Here is a 21,972-nt window from a genome sequence, read left to right as displayed (position 1 = left end):
CGGGATTTGTCTCTGGGAAAAGGAGGGGAGGTCTGAGGGATGGAGCGCCTGTCCGGTGCAGGTGGGATGGGGAGGTCTACTCTGAGGAAGTGGCAGGAGTGTGTCTGGAGCAATATAGGATTCCTGGCCCTGCTGCCCTCTTTGAAGGGGTTGGAGGGGCAGCAGGAAGGTCGAGGAGGGAGGGGCAGTGACCTGGTTCACCTGCCAAGACAAGGCATATACCTGCAACAAGTGCAAGCTGGTGGCACTTTTGGAAGAAAAAGTGAGGGGACTTGAGCAGCGAGTGTCCACCCTCCAAAGAATAAGAGAAGACGAGGAGTTCTTAGACCGAATGGTGGAACTGCAACAGCAACAAGAAGCACATGAGATTGAAGAACAACAGCCAGCTGAAGCAGAAGTGGAGTATGCTGAGGGGAGGAAAGCCAATGAAGAGGAAACTCCCTGGAAAAGAGTGACAGTTAGGAGAGGAGGAATTAGAGGGCGTTCTGCACCGGTGGAGCCATTGGAGTTAAGCAACCGCTTTCAGCTTCTGGAGAATGAGACTGAAGGACAGTTTGCAGAGGAGGAAGTACAGCAGACACCGTGCAACAATGAACAAGAGGCAGAAGGTAGGTCAACCAAGAAGAAGAGAAGAGTAGTCGTTGTGGGAGACTCCCTGCTGCGTGGGATTGAAACCCAAGTATGTCGTGAAGACCCATGGACTCGCCAGGTGTGCTGTCTCCCTGGAGCACAGATTAGAGATGTGACTGAAGGGTTACCGAAGCTCATAAAGCCCACGGACACATACCCCTTTCTTCTCATCCATGTGGGAACAAATGATGTCGCCAAGCAGAGCTACGAAGAAATCATTTCAGACTTTGAAGCTCTGGGAAGGAAACTGAAGAACTTTGGGGCCCAGGTAGTTTTCTCATCCATCCTCCCGGTTCTTGGAAGAGGATTAGAAAGGGAAAGAAAAATACTCCGGATGAACGACTGGCTTCGAAGGTGGTGCCGTCGTGAGAGTTTTGGATTCTGGGACCACGGGCTACGCTACTTGGAACATGGACTGCTGGCAAGGGATGGGTTGCACCTCACAAGGGCTGGAAAGAATGAGTTCGGCCACAGCATGAAGAACTTCATCAGGAGGGCTTTAAACTGAATCTTACAGGGGCGGGAGACGTAAATTTTGAGGCAACAATGGATGAAGGCCAATGCACCACAGTACAGAGAACAGCTCCAACAGAGTCCCAAAATAGTGTCCGCAACAAGGTAGGAACAAAGCCAGACTATAAAACACATGGTCTTCGATGTCTATATACTAATGCCCAGAGCATGGGAAACAAACAGAATGAACTTGAACTCTTATTACGTGAAGGCAAATACGACTTGATAGGTATAACTGAAACTTGGTGGGATGACTCCCATGACTGGAATATAGCAATTAAAGGATATAACTTGTTCAAAAAGAACAGAGGAAATAGAAAGGAAGGCGGAGTTGCACTATATGTTTAAAATACCAATCCCTGCACAGAAATACAGGTGGATCAGACTGGGAGCCCCATCGAGAGCGTCTGGATTAAAATAAATGGGGCAAGGAATAAAAAGAACATGATAATCGGAGTCTACTACCGACCACCCAATCAAGGAGAAGACGAGGATGAAACTTTTGAGAAACAAATTGCCAGTGTTTCAAGGAAGTGTGATGTAGTAGTGATGGGGGACTTCAATTACCCTGATATCTGTTGGGAGACCATTACTGCCAAAAGTGGCCCTTCCAAGAAATTCCTGACATGTATGGGTGATCACTTTCTTCTACAGAAAGCAGAGGAAGGAACTAGAGGATCGGTAATCCTTGACTTGATATTGACTAATAGGGATGACTTAGTGGATAAAGTGGCAGTTACGGGAACTCTGGGGGAAAGTGACCACGTCATACTTGCATTCTTGATTATGAAGGAGACAAAAGTTGAGTGTAGCCATACACGTACTCTGGATTTTAGGAAAGCTGATTTTAATAAACTCAGAACTATAATAAGTAAGGTCCCGTGGCAAGGGAGCCTAATGAGAAAAGGAGTGCAGGATGGGTGGGAGTATTTTAAAAAGGAAATTTTAAAGGCACAGTTACAAACAATTCCAACAAGGAGAAAAGATAGAAGACAACAGCGGAAACCAATGTGGCTCCACAAAAAGCTTAGGGATGACCTGAAAACAAAAAAGGATACAGATAGGAGTGGCAGAGCGGGCCGATCCGAAATTTTCAGATCGGCCCGCGGGGCGGAGCAGGGGGTCTGTGCACACCCCTAAAATCAATGCAGTGATTACTAGAAGCCAACATGGATTTGTCAAAAACAAGTCATGTCATACTAATTTGATCTCATTTTTTGATCGGGTAACCTCCCTTGTGGACTGTGGGAATGCTGTGGACGTCATATATCTTGACTTCAGCAAAGCTTTTGACAAAGTGCCCCATGACATTCTGATTAACAAACTAGCTAAAAGTGGGCTAGATGGAACAACTATTAGGTGGATCCACAGCTGGCTACAGAATCGGACTCAAAAAGTACTTATCAATGGAACCTTCTCAAACTGGGGAGAGGCAACGAGTGGGGTGCCGCAGGGCTCAGTCCTGGGCCCAGTGCTCTTCAACATTTTTATTAATGATTTGAACGAGGAGGTGCAGGGAATGCTGATCAAATTTGCAGATGACACAAAATTGGGTGGGATAGCTAATACCCTGGAAGACAGAAACAAACTTCAAAGTGATCTTGATAGGCTGGAGTGCTGGGCTGAAAACAACAGGATGAAATTGAATAGGGATAAATGCCAAGTTCTACATTTAGGAACTAGAAACCAAAGGCACAGTTACAAGATGGGGGATACTTGGCTCAGCAATACTACAAACGAGAAAGATCTTGGAATTGTTGTAGATCACAAGCTGAATATGAGCCAACAGTGCGATGTGGCTGCAAGAAAGGCATATGCTATTTTGGACTGCATTAAAAGAAGTATGGCTTCCAAGTCACGTGAGGTACTGGTTCCTCTCTATTTGGCCCTGGTTAGGCCTCATCTAGTATTGTGTCCAGTTCTGGGCTCCACAATTCAAGACGTACGCAGACAAGCTGGAGCGTGTTCAGAGGAGGGCAACCAGGATGATCAGGGGTCTGGAAACAAAGCCCTATGAAGAGAGACTGAAAGAACTGGGCATGTTTAGCCTGGAGAAGAGAAGATTGAGGGGAGACATGAGAGCACTCTTCAAATACTTAAAAGGCTGTCACACAGGGGAGGGCCAGGATCTCTTCTCGATCCTCCCAGAATGCAGGACACGGAATAACGGGCCCAAGTTAAAGGAAGCCTGATTCCAGCTGGACATCAGGAAAAACTTCCTGACTGTTAGAGCAGTGCGACAATGGAATCAGTTCCCTAGGGAGGTTGTGGGCTCTCCCACACTAGAGGCATTCAAGAGGCAGCTGGACAAGCATCTGTCAGGGATGCTTTAGGGTGGATTCCTGCATTGAGCAGGGGTTTGGACTCAATGGCCTTGTAGGCCCCTTCCAACTCTGCTATTCTATGATTCTATGAAATTCCCTCATCATCACCACAGTTAAAGCTGCAGGAGCTATACTAGAGTGACCAGATTTAAAAGAGGGCAGGGCTCCTGCAGCTTTAACTGCTGTGATGAAGAGGGAATTTCACCAGGTTCTCCATATACACAAATGACACCTGCTGTAATTCCCTTTTTAATAGGCATGTGCTCCGCTCCGATTAGAACCGGAGAATCAGAAGCTGATTGGTCTGCTCCGCCTTGCCCAGAGGCGGAGTAGAAGTGGACCGCAGACCCCTAGAAGCAAGGCGAAGAGAAGCACCCATTTTTGGAGCGATCCTCTTTCCGCGGACCGCTCCGATCGCCATTTTGAAACATTTCGCCCATAGGATTGCATTGCGGAAAATAAAAGGGGATAACTGCGTTGTTTTGGAAGCTGTCTTTCTGAAACTTCTTGTGCTTAGAGAGTCATGGCTGAGGGTCATTTTGAGCCTACTCTGAGCTCTCTGCATGGTGCGGTTCGCTTGCTAGAATTTTTTTAAAAGTAGGGTAAAGGCGGGAAAAAGATTACCTTTTTGATTGCTGAGGGGCAGAGTCAACTCCCGGTCATGATCACATGATCCCAAAGTTGGAGAAGGGGATAGTCGAAATGGGTAACTTGGGATTCTGGGAAACATCTCTTTCTTAATCTGAACGGACTTTTCCCAGTGTTTTTTAAAACAGTAGCCCCACCAAATGCACAAACACAACCTGAAATCATATACTAAGCCAATAATAAGAGATAGAAAAAACACAGCACTGCTACCCACCCTAACTTTGGGGAACAACTGAAAAGATGTGGTGCAAGGGGTTGAGCTCCCCTAGGGCATGTGGACGTGCCCTCACTCTCCTGTACTTGGAGGGCCATCAGAGCCCTCCAAAGAGTAACCCAGTGAAGCAATGCCTATCATGAGTTGAAGTGAGCGTTTGCTTCTTAAAAGACTGGTACCAGTCAAATTGGCAGATGATTCCCCCTTTGGGCACGTCCACTCCTTCCCCCCTATTACTGGTAAAAGACAGATATAGCCTTTTTTTTAAAGTTCTTGTTGTTGTTTATTCAGCAACACTGCTGCTTTTAATTCTACCCCTCCTTTGTTTGTTTATTTATTTATTTATTTATTTATTCATTCCATTTTATATGCATTACTGGCTTATCCTTGGCTCACTTCCTTATGCCCCCAGAAATGTCTACTGCCTGCCTGCCTTCCCTCCCTCCTCCCCTGCCCGCCTCGCAGGGATGGTTTGTGTCTGGCTTTGACTCAGGGGAGAAGTCCTTCCTGCGCTCAATTAGACTTTTGGAAGTTCCAAATCCATTTTTCAAGTGTGGAAGAAGATTCATATTTAGGTTGATCTCTACTCCCCAATTCATGGCATCTTGGGATTTCCTTTGAAATGGCCCCATTGAGCTGTCTGCAGGTTTAAGCCCCGCCAAAAATCAGGGGATGATGGGATTGCCTTGTACCTTGGCATGATTGTGGGTCTAGATGGCATCTGTGAGTGTGCCCACTTCACTTTTTTTTTCTGTCCAAATGTCAGAGAACAGTCCACGTCTGCAAATGGGGTGCCCGATTTCCATAAATTCCCCCAAAATCAGGGGATGATGGGACTGCCTTGAGTCTTGGCGTGCATGTGTATCCCTGGATAAGCTGTCATGGTGGCGAGTTTGAGGTTTCTAACGTGCAAATTGACGGAGCTATCGAAAGAGGTGTGAATGGGGTGCCCGATTTTCATAAATTCCCCCAAAATCAGGGGATGATGGGACTGCCTTGAGTCTTGGCGTGCATGTGTATCCCTGGATAAGCTGTCATGGTGGCGAGTTTGAGGTTTCTAACATGCAAATTGACGGAGCTATCGAAAGAGGTGTGAATGGGGTGCCCGATTTTCATAAATTCCCCAAAAATCAGGGGATGATGGGATTGCCTTGAGTCTTGGCGTGCGTGTGTCATGGTGCCAAACTTGAGGTTTCTAACTTTAACAGAAAAAAAGTTGTATACTTTTTTAGCTTAATGCAAGCCTATGGGGGGGGGGGGGAAACGGAGCTCCGATCCGGATCCGGAGCTCCGATCCGGATCCGGAGCTCCGCAGCGGAGCGGAGCAGACATAGGCAGTGCGGGGGCGGAGCGAAGCGGCCCGATCCACAAATCGCGGATCTGGAAGAGAAGCGGAGCGGGGGTCCGTGCACACCCCTACTTTTCAATACAACTGTTAAAGATACAGGAGCCCGGTCCTCCTTTTCATAGGGTCACCCTAGGCTTGATGAGCCTCAGAGTGGCCGCCGTGGCGACGTTAAACTCCGGAGCAGTTACGAGGTATGACACAGTTATAAGTGAGGGCAGTTATGATAATACAGCGCAGAAATTAAATGAACTGCAGCAGTGCAGATGCGGTGCTGTAGGCTTCCGGAGTTGCACAGAATTCCTTGCACGCTCCTTCCTGTGGGACTGAACGGCTGCTGGGTTTTCCGCCCCCCTTGCTTATTGCGTTACATTCGGTCCTAAGGACTCCCTTCCAGGGAAAATGGTGGTTCTGCCCCCCTGCTGTGGTGTGTGTGTGTGTGTGTGTGTGTGTGTGTGTGTGTGTGTTGGTTCTCTGGGTGTGTGAGTGTGGGGGTGGTGGACACTGGAATGGTTTTGTGAGGAGGTTTTGCTTCGCTTTCTGCTGACCACAGGTGCTTGGATCGTGGCCAGTTTCTCTGTTTCATTTCCACGAACGCTGAGCCTGGCTTGTCGCGTGGGGAAGCGAAACCCGAGCGCCTCTGCAGCGTCTTGTCCACTGCCAGGAGCGTCTCTGGGCAAAGAAGGACGTTGCTGGGGGCCCAGAGGTGCAGCTTCCGTCACCAGAGAGCTGGAAATAATGGATGGGGTGGGGGTGCCTTGACCCAGGGCCCCGTGTGTGTGTTCGTCTTCCCTCCCCTTCTGTGTAGACTGTCCTTCAGAGCAGCTCATACGGTCAAGGCTTGGTGAATGGAATTCGCGGCATCGGTCTTCAATTCCAGCCGGGGTTCAGTCATTGCAAGGGGCTGCGATGTTCTCGGTCAGAAGCCAGCTTCACGGTCTGGACTCAGTGCCTGGAAGTGGGTGTCTTTCCACCTGCAGGCTGGCTGGAAAGGAGAGTGACCCTGAGCCCGTGCAGAGTGCGTCATTTCAGGCAGCACATATGCCTCTGGCATGAAGGGCAAGGGCCCTGGGGCCCAGGAGGGCTTTTCCCCAGAGCCTTTCCTTGGACGAATTCTGCTCGTCCAGCACCACTCTAAGTCCTCCTGGCTTGCTGCGTTCAGCCAGAGCCTTCCGGCAACGGGTGATACTGGCAACGGGCAATGGGTGCTGGGGGTGGGGGTGCTGTTCTCAGAAAAGTGTGAGCCTGCCTGGAAAAGCCACTGGGGGGCAGGGATAGGGTGGAGGCAGGGGGCTTGATGGGGGGGGGAACAGAGATTTGGTGAAAAGGGGGCTCGTTTGTTTGCTCAGAGGCCTTTTGCACTGTTGCCTTCCCGAGACGCCCGAGGAGGTCCAGACGGGGCCAAGGCTGGCTCCTGCCCACAGCAGGTGAAAGCCCCCTCCGCCCCCCCCCCCGTGCCTTATCGTTGCTGAGCAGCGTAACAGCAGCACCGTGAAAGTGGACCATCTTTTCTCAGTGTCGGTTTCAGTTGCAGAGCCTCAATCTGCCCTGGGCGCCATCAGGAGCACCAACAGGATGAATCCCCCCAGGAGCAGGAACAGGAGAACGCAGGAGGAGCCGTGCTGGATCAGACCGGAGGCCTCCCTGGCCCAGCGTTTGGCCCCCATCACGGCCAGCCAGTTGCCCCAATGGGGAGCCCACAGCAGGGCCGGAGGGCCACAGCGCTGCCCCCCTCCTGCCCCCCAGCATCTGGGGCTGAGAGGTGTCTGCTGCTGTTGCCTCTGATCCTGTCATAGAACCCCAGACTGGTAGAGCTGGAAGGGGCCTCTTAAGGCCATCGAGTCCAACCCCCTGCACAGTGCAGGATCCACCCTACAGCATCTCTGACAGATGGATGTCCAGCTGGAGGTCTTCTGTGGCCGTCGTCCTAGGAGAGCAGGTGCTCCGCCACGAAGCCTCGGCCCCCTCCGTCACAACAATTTTGATACTGTGTTTTTATACTGTTGTTTGCTTTACACTTTGAATTGTCCTCCTGGTTTTAATTTTTGTGAACCGCCCAGAGAGCTTTGGGTATTGGGCGATGTAGAAATGCAATAAATAAATAAATAAATAAATAAATAAATTAAATTAAATACCAGTGGCCATCTCTGCATTATAGTAGCCAATTCCTTTGTTTCACTGGATGCTAGTTTGTGTGCATGTGTGTGTGGGTGTGAGTCCTTCCTTGTGTCTGTCCGGAATTCCCCCCCCCCTTCAGCTTCCTGGGAACGACCCCATTGGGTCCCACGATTATGAAGGGAGGGGCCTGAGCTCCGTGGCAAGAGCACCTGCACTTCCAGGTGGGGCCGGGCGAAACACCTGCCCCAAACCCTGGAGAGCCCCTGGCCGTCTGTGAAGACAGTCCTGCACGGAATGAACCAGAGGCGTCATTGGGGGGACAGGCAGCCCAGGTGGGCCTTCTTGGCCACCATTCAGTTCCGTGGAGCATCTGGGCCACGTCGCCTTCTGGCAGCCACCCTCTGCGCTGGGTCCCCATCCGGCTGCTTGTGATGCCTGGTTCCTGTCTTGCTCCCCTGAGAAGCGGTGACAGGGCTGAATCTGGGCCAAAGCCTGGAAACGTTTTTTGCATAGGAGCATTCACCTCTGTTTCAAACATGTGGTGGTGGTGGTGGTAATATAAATGTGCCTCTGAGCATGTGCAGAGTGTATTTAGTTCACTATGGAGTACTCTCAGTAAATCCATGCACAACTATGGGGGAAAGGTGGAGGATTTTGACGTTCCTCGGCCAGTGGGGGTGTGGAGTTGGGGACGCAGGTCAGTTGCCACCTGGCCTCGTCCTGCCTGGCCTTCCCACCCTTGCCTGCCCGCTGGGTCTGTGCCAGGGGTTTCCCAGGCCCCTCCCTGCTGCAACCCTCCTTCCCCAGGGTGATGCCTCCCAGGGATGCCTCCCCCAAGAGACACACAAACACACCTAGACCTTCCTCTGCCTTCTTTTGCAGCCAAAACCTGTCTTCTCCATCTGCACAAGCCGGGGGACCTTCTGCCTGGAGACTGATGACGCTGCTGAAAGGAGAATGCTCACTGGTGCTTCTCTGTGCCAGGGGAGAGCTGCATCTCTGGCACCTTGCAGAAATAGTGGTCCCCCCCCCCACCACTTGTATTCACACACTCAAAAGTTTCCCTTCTGGGGCTGGAAGAAGATTTCTCTCTCCCGGCCCTTGTGGGGCTGCAGCCATGGTGTGCGTTTCTCTTCTCCTGTTGCTGATGGTGCTGCTGATGGGATCCTCCATGGTCCCTGGAACTGGAGGAGGGAAGAAGCCCCCACCAGGTGAGGAGAAGGAGAAGGGAAGGGAGGGGAGGGGGCTTGGAGAGAGATAGAGAGAGAGTTCAGAGCTGGAGCTGTTCAGAGGAGGGCAACCAGGATGATCAGGGGTCTGGCTTCCAAATCACGTGAGGTACTGGTTCCTCTCTATTCGGCCCTGGTTAGGCCTCATCTAGTATTGTGTCCAGTTCTGGGCTCCACAATTCAAGACGTACGCAGACAAGCTGGAGAGTGTTCAGAGGAGGGCAACCAGGATGATCAGGGGTCTGGAAACAAAGCCCTATGAAGAGAGACTGAAAGAACTGGGCATGTTTAGCCTGGAGAAGAGAAGATTAAGGGGAGACATGATAGCACTCTTCAAATACTTCAAAGGTTGTCACACAGAGGAGGGCCAGGATCTCTTCTCGATCCTCCCAGAGTGCAGGACACAGAATAACGTGCTCAAGTTAAAGGAAGCCAGATTCCAGCTGGACATCAGGAAAAACTTCCTGACTGTTAGAGCAGTACAACAATGGAACCAGTGACTTAGGGATGTTGTGGGCTCTCCCACACTAGAAGCCTTCAAGAGGCAGCTGGACAGCCATCTGCCAGGGATGCTTTAGGGTGGATTCCTGCATTGAGCAGGGGGTTGGACTTGATGGCCTCAGAGGACCCTTCCAACTCTGCTTTTCTATGATTCTATGAGAGAGAGAAAGAGAGAGAGAGCCCTTCTGCCCCTCACTTTCCCAATGGGGCAGCAGAGACAGAGGAGGATGAGACCCTCCTTAAGCCCAAAGACCCTGTGGAGAGAAAAGGGTCCGAGAAGGATCCAGGAAGCCCCCAAGGATCAGGGAAGGAGCAAGGAAGGAGGGGGGTGTCAAAGAGAAATGGGGACCCCCCCAGGACCTCCCCCCCTTCTGCTGACCCTCATGGCTTCTTCAAGGAAAGGAAGGATTGGCGCCCCCTGGAGGGCCCTTTGAAATTGAGGGAAGGAGGGGGAGGGGGAGGGAGCACATAGCCATGAGGACTTCCACAGAATTCCACGTGTGGTTGTACCATCGCTTTGTCTAAGGCGTGTGTGATCTTGGTGGTTTTATTCTCGGTTCCTTTCCTAAATTAGGGTGACCCTATGGAAACGAGGACAGGGCCCCCGTATCGTCAACAGTTGTACAGGAAAGGGAATTTCAGCAGGTGTCGTTTGTATGCATGCAGCACCTGGAGAAATTCCCTTTCTATACAACTGTTGAAGATACGGGGGCCCTGTCCTCTTTTCCATACGGTGACCCTAACTGGTCCTAATCCGATACTCCAGCCACGACACCACCTTTCTCTGGAGGAGTCTTTGCCTGCTGAGTCTCTGGCTGAGATTCCTCCCTTGTCCCGGATCCTCTCCTGGGCTGCGCGGGGGAGACGCTGGCTGGAGATCATCCATGGAAACGCAGCCTCTGCGGTGTGTCTGGGGCCTCAGAGAGGACTGGGGGGTTGGGGGGTCCCTGCCCCAAAGGGGGTTTCATTTAAAACGAGAGCAGGCTGTGGGGTCGCAGACTCGGGAGTTTTCGGAGGCGGATCTGCTGCAGCCTGAGGACAGCAGGAGGAAAGTTCTGAAACTTCTGACGTTGTTTTCCATGGGGAGTTTTGTAAGGAACCCGAAAACGCGTTGTTAGACTCTCTCTCTCTCTCTCTCTCTCTCTCTCTCTGTGTGTGTGTGTGTGTGTGTGTGTGTGTGTGAGAGAGAGAGAGAGAGAGAGAGAGAGTCTAATTCTCTCTACTGCTCACAGTCGAAGTTGTGACTCTTCACATCGACCCGAAACACCGAGAGGCGGGCGCAGGCTCCTTCCTGGCCAGGTGATTGGGCAGGAGAGAGCCTGCTTGGCCATTGTGCCTTTCCCCCTCTCCTGCTCATTAAGGACTAGAGACTTGAGTCTTTAAAACTGGAAAGGTGGGAGGCGGGATGAGCTGTTGGTGCCAGCGGGGCTTGAGCCTGGGCGAGTCCCGGCCAAGGGGGCAACTTGTGGCGCTGGCACGACTCTGCCTCCATCTCCTCCTCATGGCCTGAGAAACCCCCAGCCCAGACCCCCTCCTTCTCTTTCTCATGATGCTCTCGGGGGCGCTTTCTCTCCCCCTCCTCCAGCCCCCCATTTCCTGTACCAGGCGAAGGCGGAGTGCCGCTTCATCAACGGGACGCAGCAGGTGCGCTACCTCGAAAGGTACTTCTACGGGCAGCAGGAGTACGTGCGCTTCGACAGCGCCCGCGGGGACTTCGAGGCCGTCACGCCGCTGGGGGAGCCCACAGCCAAGTACTGGAACCGCCAGGAGGGGGGTCTGCAGTACCAGTGGGCCCAGGTGGATGCCTTCTGCCGCTACATCTACGAAAATATCTACGGACCTTTTTCCCACCGGCGGCGGGGTGAGTCCACTGGGGGGGGGGGTCCCTGGGGACGGGAGGGGGCGTCAGTTCTCAGCGTGCCTTGGGGCCTGCAGAACAGAGCACCTCTGAGAAACTCGCCCCTGCCCCAGCTGTCCTGTTCACAACACGAAAGACACCCCCCCCCCCCATTCTCACCACCCGTTTGAGGCTCCCAAAGGGCTGCTCGGGGCGGGGACAGACGGACACTGGACATTATTGGTACCTCTCCTCCTTATGCCTTTATTGTTAACATTTATTCTTAAATTCACTGCAGATTCACGTGGATCATTCACGTTCTTCCATTGCGTTTATTCACCCTCTTCAGCCCTTGCCAGCCCCTGAAAACTTCTCTTTCAGTTTTTAACAATTTTATTATTTTCTACAAAGAAATAAAGAAAAGAAGAAGAAAAAGACAAGCGGAGAAATAAAGCAGAACAGAACATCACATACTTAACATTATAATACATCACATCTAATAAAAACACATAACAAAACATATACGGCCATGTTCCATTTGAGGCAATCTTCATGTCATACATATAGGCTGTCAATAATTACACTTTATTTATTTATTTATTACATTTTTATACCACCCAATAGCTGAAGCTCTCTGGGCGGTTCACAAAAATTAAAACCATAATAAAACTACCAACAGATTAAAAACACAAATACAAAATACAGTATAAAAAGCACAACCAGGATAAAACCACGCAGCAAAATTGATATAAGATTAAAATACAGAGTTAGAACAGTAAATTTTAAACTTAAGTTAAAATTAAGCATTAAAATACTGAGAGAATAAAAAGGTCTTCAGCTGGCGACGAAAGGAGTACAGTGTAGGCACCAGGTAGACCTCTCTGGGGAGCTCCTTCCACAGCCCAGGTGCCACAGCGGAGAAAGCCAAGAGTTATACAAAGGCCACAGATTATATATAGAATCCACAAACGAATACATCATTCTTTTGCAACTCGTGTTTATACTTTATCAGAGGTTTCCAGACCAGTACAAATGAGGTTGTGTGAGTTTTGCCATCTCTGCCAAGTCCAAAACCTTCCCCAGCCCTTCCTCCGTTGATGGCACTTGTGTCTTTTCCCACTATTGCGCATAGAGTAGTCTGGCAGCTGTTGTCATATACAGAAACAACGTTCCTCCTTTTTCTTTAAGTTGATCATAAGTCCCAGCAAAAATGCTTCTGGTTTCATTTGTATATTGGTCTTTAATATTTTTTCCATTGACAAGTGGATCTGTCAGGGATGCTTTAGGGTGGATTCCTGCATTGAGCTGGGGGTTGGACTCGATGGCCTTGTAGGTCCCTTCCAACTCTGCTATTTTATGATTCTATGAATCCAAAACTATTTTGCTTGGAAACTTGGAAGCAGGCACATCCGCATTCATGGCAAGTTTCAAGCAGATTCCATCATCCCCTGATTTTTTTTGGGGGGGCTTTAACCTCTAACGCAGCACCCCTAACCCCAATTCACACCCCTTTCGATATCTCCATCAATTTTCATGTTAGAAACCTCAAGTTAGGCACCATGTCACCTCACTCATGTATACACATGCATGCCAAGCCTCAAGCCAATCCAAGCCTCCCCTGATTTTTGGGGAATTTTTGAAAATCGGACACCCCAGTATCTCAGGAATTTGAAGCTGCAGACAGCTCAATGGGTCCATTTCAAAGGAAATCCCAACATACCATGAATTGGGGAGTAGATAACCCTAAATATGAATCTTCTTCCACACTTGAAAAATTGATTTGGAACTTCAAAAATCTAAGTGAGCGCAGGAAGGACTTCTCCCCTGGGTCAAAGCAACACACACAAACCATCCCTGCGAGGTGATCACAGAGGAGGAGGACAGGCGGGCAGAGAGCCAGGAAGAGATATGCCATAGATCTAGTATGGGGGAGTCAGTCCAGGCGGATGCCTCACCACAGCAGCACCGGGGGGGGGGGGGGGAAAGGCAGGCAGGCAGGCAGGCAGGCAGGCAGGCAGCAGGCATTTCTGGGGGCACAAGGAAGTGAGGCAAGGATGGTTTGTTTCAAAGCCAGCAGTAAGTCATGCATTGCAAACCATCCCTGTGAGGCGGGAGCAGCACAGAGAGATGCCTTTTCTTTTGCATCCCATAACTAGGAGGCTCGGAGGATAAGAGTAAAGCTTTGTGATCCTTGCTTCAGAGTTGATTGACTGCATTGTGATCACAGCCATTATTAAACAACAACAAAATAATAACATTAATAATAGCAGTACTAATTGATATTAATAGCAATAAAAATAATAACAACGACAACAACAACAACAATAAGGAGTTGAACCACAATGAAAGCCTGCCTGACTTCACTGAAGAGGAAAAGCCAGGAGAGCTTGGGCTATGGGGTGTAAATATAAAATGGAATAAATAAATAAATAAACAAAGGAGGGGTGGAAATAAAAGCAGCAGTGTTGCTGAATAAACAACAAGAAGATTTTTTTTTTTAAAAAAGGCTATGTCTGTCTTTTACCAGTAAGAGGAAAGTGGACGTGCCCAGGGGAAGGGGGATATGCCAATTTTTGACTGGCCCTAAGTAAGTACCAGTCTTTAAGAAGCTACCTGTCACTTCAACTCATGACAGGCATTAGCTTCAGTCTCTCTACTGGGTTACTCTTTGGAGGGCTCTGATAACCCTCCAAGGGCAAGACACAGTGTGTGTGCACTGGGCACGTCCACATGCCGTAGGGGACCTCATCCCCTTGCACCACATCTATTCAGTTGTTCACCAAGGTTAGGGTGGGCAGCAGTGCTGTGTTTCCTTTCTGTTATTTATTTGCTTAGTATATGATTTCAGGTTGTGTTTGTGCATTTGGTGGGGCTACTGTTTTAAAAAACACTGGGAAAAGTCCATTCAGACTAAGAAAGAGAAGTTTCCCAGTATCCTGTTTTGCCTATCCCCTCCTCCAACTTTGGGATTGGAGGCTGCTTCATCAGGTGATCATGACTGGGAGTTGAATCTACCTCTCAGCACTTCAAAAAGGTACCTCTCCCACTTTTTTTACCCTATTTTTTAGAAAATTTTAGCAAGCAAACCAGACCACGCAGAGTGCTGAGAGTAGGCTCAAAATGACCCACAGCCACGACTCTCTAAGCACACGAAATTTCAGAAAGATAGCTTTAAAAACAACAGTTATCCCCTAATCTTTTCTGTAATGAAATCCTATGGGCGAAAAAATCCAAAATGGCGGGTGAATTGCTCCACGAAAAGAGAACCACTCTGCCTATGGCTGCTTCTCTTCGCCATGCTTCTCCAGGCCCCCGGTTTGCTTCTCCTCCTCCTCTGGACAAGGCGGATCAGGCCAATTCGCTCCTGCTTCTCCGGTCTGAGGAGAAGCGGAACACATCCCTAATAGCTAATACCCTGGAAGACAGAAACAAACTTCAAAGTGATCTTGATAGGCTGGAGTGCTGGGCTGAAACAACAGAATGAAATTTAATAGGGATAAATGCCAAGTTCTACATTTAGGGAATAGAAACTAAATGCACAGTTACAAGATGGGGGATACTTGGCTCAGCAATACTAAAGTTTCGTCCATTATTATTATTATTATTATTATTATTATTATTATTATTATTAATTTATTTATATAGCACCATCAATGTACATGGTCTTCTCCTTGATTGGGTGGTCAGTAGCAGACTCTGACTACCATTTATTTATTTATTTTTATTTATTTAATTTATATATCACCCCATTGCTGAAGCTTTCTGGGCAGTTTACAAAAGTTAAAAACAGTGAACATTAAAAAGTATACAAAATGTAAAACCATTGAAAATGCTCCTTTTATTTTTCCTCTGTACCTGAGAACAGTTCCGTGTCTTTGCTTCTGGATCGAGTGATCCAAAATTAAGAGTTCATTAAACATCATATAACTAATTAAAACATTGAAAGGCACATTTAAAATTCAACATATTCACTGCAGGCTAGATACAATTTGAAGTATATCTTTGAGGAAACAACTCCTTATTCAACCTTACTAATTAAACCAAGGCATATAGATCTTTCTAGACATCAATATATCAATGATTTTCCTTGCAGAATGGTGCAGCTTTGACAGACCTCTCTCCTCCCTCCCTCCCATGACCCCTTTCATCATGAGTGTTGATCTTAAAATCAGCATTTTCTTTTTAAATATTATTCAACAAACCCTGCCAATTAGTTTTTTTAATATCAGTTATCCAGAATTCATTGTGAACCTGCTTCTCGCTTTGAGTGTATCTATTCTTTAATGCTATTTTTTTATATACTTATTCACCTGTTCAAATGTTTAATTGTTAACCATTTCCACTTTTGGTTCCGTTGGCATTTTGTAACCAGGTATCTTTTCTTGCTTTGAGGGAGGTGAGTTATGAATTCTGATACAGCGAAAGCAGCTGGGTGGGTGGGTGGGGAGCTAGACCAAAGGACTGTGAGCTCCCTGCCCTATTTGTTGACCCCCCAGGAGGGCATCTGTCTGACTGCAGATTGGAAGAGATTGCTGGCGTCGGTCTGCCCAGGAAACTCTCCTCCGTTTTCTGGATCTCTCTCAGCCCCTCCTTTTCCCGCCCTCCTGGTGTCTCTCACACATATTCTTCTTCTTTTCCCTCTAGTTCAGCCCTCCGTCTCCATCTCCCCCACCAAGGAAGACCCCCTGTCCCCCCACACCCTCCTGCTCTGCACTGCGGCCAGTTTCTATCCCCTGGAGATTGATATCCAGTGGCTGAAGAACGGGCAGGAGCAGAAGGAAGGGGTCTTTTACGGGGAGGAGCTCCACAACGGGGACTGGACCTACCAGACCCAGGTGATGCTGGAGACGAAGCTGGAGCATGGAGATGTCTACACCTGCCAAGTGGAGCATGCCAGCCTGGAGGCCCCCATCACCGTCCAGTGGGGTAGGAGCCTTCCTTCCTTCCTCCCTTAGATACAATCCTGCAAATAGGGTGGGAATTCTACATTCCTGTGTCATTCCTGACCTGCTGAGGATGCAGAGACCCACACACACACTTCTCAGGAGCTATTGTCCGGGAAAGCTGCCAAAGGCCGACAATAAACAACCAACTAAGGAGCTGATAGAGATAAGAACAGTGTCTGGGTAATCTGCCAACTTTATAGCAACAACCAAGAAATTAGGGCTAAGCAGATACACTCAAAGGTTACAGGCAGAATTCAGTCTCTTTGAAAATGGCCAGACGCAGGCAAGGAGACACACAAAGAATAGTCATAGAATCATAGAATCATAGAATAGCAGAGTTGGAAGGGGCCTACAAGGCCATCGAGTCCAACCCCCTGCTCAATGCAGGAATCCACCCTAAAGCATCCCTGACAGATGGTTGTCCAGCTGCCTCTTGAATGCCTCTAGTGTGGGAGAGCCCACAACCTCCCTAGGTAGCTGATTCCACTGTCGCACTGCTCTAACAGTCAGGAAGTTTTTCCTGATGTCCAGCCGGAATCTGGCTTCCTTTAACTTGAGCCCGTTATTCCGTGTCCTGCACTCTGGGAGAATCGAGAAGAGATCCTGGCCCTCCTCTGTGTGACAACCTTTTAAGTATTTGAAGAGTGCTATCATGTCTCCCCTCAATCTTCTCTTCTCCAGGCTAAACATGCCCAGTTCTTTCAGTCTCTCTTCATAGGGCTTTGTTTCTAGACCTCTGATCATCCTCGTTGCCCTCTTCTGAACACGCTCCAGCTTGTCTGCGTCCTTCTTGAATTGTGGAGCCCAGAACTGGACGCAATACTCTAGATGAGGCCTAACCAGGCCCGAATAGAGAGGAACCAGTACCTCACGTGATTTGGAAGCTATACTTCTATTAATGCAGCCCAAAATAGCATTTGCCTTTCTTGCAGCCATATCGCACTGTTGGCTCATATTCAGCTTGTGATCTACAACAATTCCAAGATCTTTCTCATTTGTAGTATTGCTGAGCCAAGTGTCCCCCATCTTGTAACTGTGCATTTGGTTTCTATTCCCTAAATGTAGAACTTGGCATTTATCCCTATTAAATTTCATTCTGTTGTTTTCAGCCCAGCACTCCAGCCTATCAAGATCACTTTGAAGTTTGTTTCTGTCTTCCAGGGTATTAGCTATCCCACCCAATTTGGTGTCATCTGCAAATTTGATCAGCGTTCCCTGCACCTCCTCGTCCAAATCATTAATAAAAATGTTGAAGAGCACTGGGCCCAGGACTGAGCCCTGCGGCACCCCACTCGTTGCCTCTCCCCAGTTTGAGAAGGTTCCATTGATAAGTACTCTTTGAGTCCGATTCTGTAGCCAACTGTGGATCCACCTAATAGTTGTTCCATCTAGCCCACTTTTAGCTAGTTTGTTAATCAGAATGTCATGTGGTACTTTGTCAAAAGCTTTGCTGAAGTCAAGATATATGACATCCACAGCATTCCCACAGTCCACAAGGGAGGTTATCCTATCAAAAAATGAGATCAAATTAGTCTGACAGGATTTGTTCCTGACAAATCCATGTTGGCTTCTATTAATCACTGCATTGATTTCAAGGTGTTTACAGATTGACTTCTTTATAATCTGCTCCAGAATTTTCCCAGGGATGGATCTCAGACTTACTGGTCTGTAGTTCCCAGGTTCCTCCTTTTTGCCCTTTTTGAAGATAGGGACAACGTTAGCCCTCCTCCAGTCGTCCGGCACCTCACCCGTCTTCCATGATTTTGCAAAGATAATAGACAAAGGTTCTGAGAGTTCTTCCGCTAGCTCCTTCATTACTCTTGGATGCAGTTCATCGGGCCCTGGGGATTTGAACTCATTCAAGGAAATTAGGTGTTCTTTGACCATTTGTTTATCAATCTCAAACTGCAATCCTGCCCCCTCAACTTCTGCTTCACTTTTTCCAGGGGGGTCATAGATCCGCTTTTGGGAGAAGACCGAGGCAAAGTAGGAATTGAGCACTTCAGCCTTTTGTTTGTCGTCTGTTATCAATTTGCCATCCTCATTAAGCAGTTGAACCACCATTTCTTTCCTCTATCTTTTACTACTCACGTATCTGAAGAAAGCCTTTTTATTGCTTTTAGCATCCCTCGCTAATCTCAGCTCATTCACAGCTTTAGCCTTCCTGACGCCATTTCGGCACTTCTGCGCCACTTGTCTGTACTCTTCTTTTGTAGCCTGGCCTTCCTTCCACTTCCTATATGTATCCCTTTTTGTTTTCAGTTCATCAATAAGCTTTTTGTGGAGCCACATTGGTTTCCTCTGTTGTCTTCTAGCTTTTCTCCTTGTTGGAATTGTTTGTAACTGTGCCTTTAAAATTTCATTTTTTAGATACTCCCACCCATCCTGCACTCCTTTTCTTTTTAGGCTCCCTTGCCACGGGACCTTACTTATTATAGTTCTGAGTTTATTAAAATCAGCTTTCCTAAAATCCAGAGTACGTGTATGGCTACGCTCGACTTTTGTCTCCTTCATAATCAAGAATTCAAGTATGACGTGGTCACTTTCCCCCAGAGTTCCCGTAACTGCCACTTTATCCAATAAGTCATCCCTGTTGGTCAATAACAAGTCAAGGATTGCTGACCCTCTAGTTCCTTCCACCACTTTCTGTAGGAGAAAGTTATCACCCATACATGTCAGGAATTTCTTGGAAGGGCCGCTTTTGGCAGTAATGGTCTCCCAACAGATATCAGGGTAATTGAAGTCCCCCATCACTACTACATCACACTTCCTTGAAACACTGGCAATTTGTTTCTCAAAAGTTTCGTCCTCGTCTTCTCCTTGATTGGGTGGTCGGTAGTAGACTCCGATTATCATATTCTATTTATTCCTAGCCCCATTTATTTTAATCCAGACGCTCTCGACGGGGCTCCCAATCTCATCCACCTGTATTTCTGTGCAGGGATAGGTATTTTTAACATATAGTGCAACTCCGCCTCCCTTTCTATTTCTTCTGTTCTTTTTGAACAAGTTATATCCTTCAATTGCTATATTCCAGTCATGGGAGTCATCCCACCAAGTTTCAGTTATACCTATCAAGTCGTATTTGCCTTCATGTAATAAGAGTTCAAGTTCATTCTGTTTGTTTCCCATGCTCTGGGCATTAGTATAGAGACATCAAAGACCATGTGTTTTATAGTCTGGCTTTGTTCCTACCTTGTTGCAGACACTATTTTGGGACTCTGTTGGAGCTGTTCTCTGTACTGTGGTGCATTGGCCTTCATCCATTGTTGCCTCAAAATTTACGTCTCCCACCCCCGCAAGATTCAGTTTAAAGCCCTCCTGATGAAGTTCTTCATGCTGTGGCCGAACTCATTCTTTCCAGCCCTTGTGAGGTGCAACCCATCCCTTGCCAGCAGTCCATGTTCCAAGTAGCGTAGCCCCTGGTCCCAGAATCCAAAACTCTCACGACGGCACCACTTTCGAAGCCAGTCGTTCATCCGGAGTATTTTTCTTTCCCTTTCTAATCCTCTTCCAAGAACCAGGAGGATGGATGAGAAAACTACCTGGGCCCCAAAGTTCTTCAGTTTCCTTCCCAGAACTTCAAAGTCTGAAATGATTTCTTTGTAGCTCTGCTTGGCGACATCATTTGTTCCCACATGGATGAGAAGAAAGGGGTATGTGTCCGTGGGCTTTATGAGCTTCGGTAACCCTTCAGTCACATCTCTAATCTGTGCTCCAGGGAGACAGCACACCTGGCGAGTCCATGGGTCTTCACGACATACTTGGGTTTCAATCCCACGCAGCAGGGAGTCTCCCACAATGACTACTCTTCTCTTCTTCTTGGTTGACCTACCTTCTGTCTCTTGGTCACTGTTGCATGGTGCCTCCTGTACTTCTTCCTCTGCAAACTGTCCTTCAGTCTCATTCTCCAGAAGCTGAAAGCGGTTGCTTAACTGCAATGGCTCCACCGGTGCAGAACGCCCTCTAATTCCTCCTCTCCTAACTGTCACTCTTTTCCAGGGAGTTTCCTCTTCATTGGCTTTCCTCCCCTCAGCATCCTCCACTTCTGCTTCAGCTGGCTGTTGTTCTTCAATCTCATGTGCTTCTTGTCGCTGTTGAAGTTCCACCGTTCGGTCTAAGAACTCCTCGACTTCTCTCATTCCTTGGAGGGTGGACACTCGCCGCTCAAGTCCTCTCACTTTTTCTTCCAAAAGTGCCACCAGCTTGCACTTGTTGCAGGTGTACGCCATGTTGAGCTCAGGCAGAAACACGAACATTGCACACCCTTTGCAGGTCACCACCTCTAGGGACTCCTTTCCATCCATAATGTCGATTTCTGCTTTGTTTTTTTTCCTTTTTGATTATAGTAGAATTGCCTTTGCTTTGTTGTGTCCTCTCTGAAGGTACACAACTATATGAGGATGTCTTAAGGGAAAGTAATCTTTTGGGGTTTTTTTTGCTTTTGTTTGGTGGTGGTTTTGTGGCTGGGGGTTTTCTCTTTATGCTTTTCTTTTTTCCCCCACCTCTTTTTTATTTTTATTTTATTTATTTATTTATTATTATTATTATTATTATTATTATTATTATTATTATTATTATTATTATTATTATTATTTAGAGGCCTCCCCCTTGGCCTCCCCTGCCGAACTCCTGTTTGCTCTTCCTGTTCGCTCGCTCCCTGGGAATCTGGCTTACTTTTCTAGCTCCTCCTTGAGCTGGGCCAGCTGCTTTTCCCTGCTTCTGCTCAGCTCCAAGTCAGCAACCAGAATGAGGTCACTGAAAGGCCAACAACAATCAACAGCAATTAGGCACTGATTGCTGAGACCAACTGACAATCAGGCCACTCCCCCTTCAGCTCCTGCAGCAATTATAAACACCAACCTCTCACTCAGCACTCAGGAGCACATGGCAAGCACACGGCCTCTTTGGATTGGCAGCCTCCTGGGTTTCCTTGAGGCTTCTCTTGTTCCCCTTTCCTTGGTCTCCTCTTCCCCTACACTCCCCCTGCCAAACTCCTGTTTGCTCTTCCTGTTCGCTCGCTCCCTGTTCGCTCGCTCCCTGGGAATCTGGCTTACTTTTCTAGCTCCTCCTTGAGCTGGGCCAGCTGCTTTTCCCTGCTTCTGCTCAGCTCCAAGTCAGCAACCAGAATCAAGGTCCAGGTCACAGAGCTAATAGTCAAGGCTTACAGCAGGAAGGGTGGTCTAGAACAAGTCAGTGGTCAAATAGGAGTAGCAGGCAGCGTGGTCCAGAGCCAGTCTGTGGTCAAACAAAATTAGCAGGCAACGCGGTCAGGAACAGGTCCGTGGTCTAACAGGATTCTAGGCAACAAGGCTGAGAAGTCACAGGCAACAAACACCAGAGCTTTCGCAAGGGTAATCAGTTAACCTCTGACAAACTCTCCCCAGTTCCCTGAGGCATATATATTGTGGAGATGGTATAGTATTGTATCTTTAAGAGAGCAAGGATTAGATCCAGCAGAAGTCTGGGCAATCTATAAGGGGAAATTGGGGATAGCATTGGAGAGGGCTTAGTCAAGCATACGGCTATGCTGCCAGCCTTGCAAGGCATACTTTAAATAAAGGATTTATATTTGTACTTTTACCTTGCCTCTTTTCCGATACAATTATATACAAGTCACTGCTGCCCCCAGGTGCTCCTTGATTGCTTGGTGTTTCAGATAAAGCC

At 48.2% G+C, this 21,972-nt stretch overlaps 3 protein-coding genes across 6 annotated transcripts in view; 2 read left to right on the top strand and 1 right to left on the bottom strand.

The window, feature by feature from the left end:
• LOC134396452 (class II histocompatibility antigen, M beta 1 chain) overlaps nt 1-21,972 on the bottom strand; it is a 274,896-nt gene that overhangs the window by 103,964 nt on the left and 148,960 nt on the right. The gene's annotated exons all lie outside the window — the stretch shown is intronic.
• LOC134396457 (rano class II histocompatibility antigen, A beta chain-like) overlaps nt 1-21,972 on the top strand; it is a 128,024-nt gene that overhangs the window by 12,301 nt on the left and 93,751 nt on the right. The gene's annotated exons all lie outside the window — the stretch shown is intronic.
• The window catches only part of LOC134396461 (H-2 class II histocompatibility antigen, E-S beta chain-like), an 88,063-nt gene continuing 74,931 nt past the window's right edge, over nt 8,841-21,972 (top strand). Inside the window, exon 1 of the mRNA XM_063122984.1 lies at nt 8,841-9,003. Within this exon, the coding sequence (XP_062979054.1) occupies nt 8,910-9,003 (94 nt within the window). The 5' untranslated portion in view covers nt 8,841-8,909. The remainder of the gene's footprint in view (nt 9,004-21,972) is intronic.

This window comes from Elgaria multicarinata, chromosome 3, assembly GCF_023053635.1.
Source record: "Elgaria multicarinata webbii isolate HBS135686 ecotype San Diego chromosome 3, rElgMul1.1.pri, whole genome shotgun sequence".
Taxonomy (NCBI): domain Eukaryota; kingdom Metazoa; phylum Chordata; class Lepidosauria; order Squamata; family Anguidae; genus Elgaria; species Elgaria multicarinata.
The sequence above is the reverse complement of the archived record's forward strand: the minus strand, read 5'-3'. Positions and strand labels throughout refer to the sequence as shown.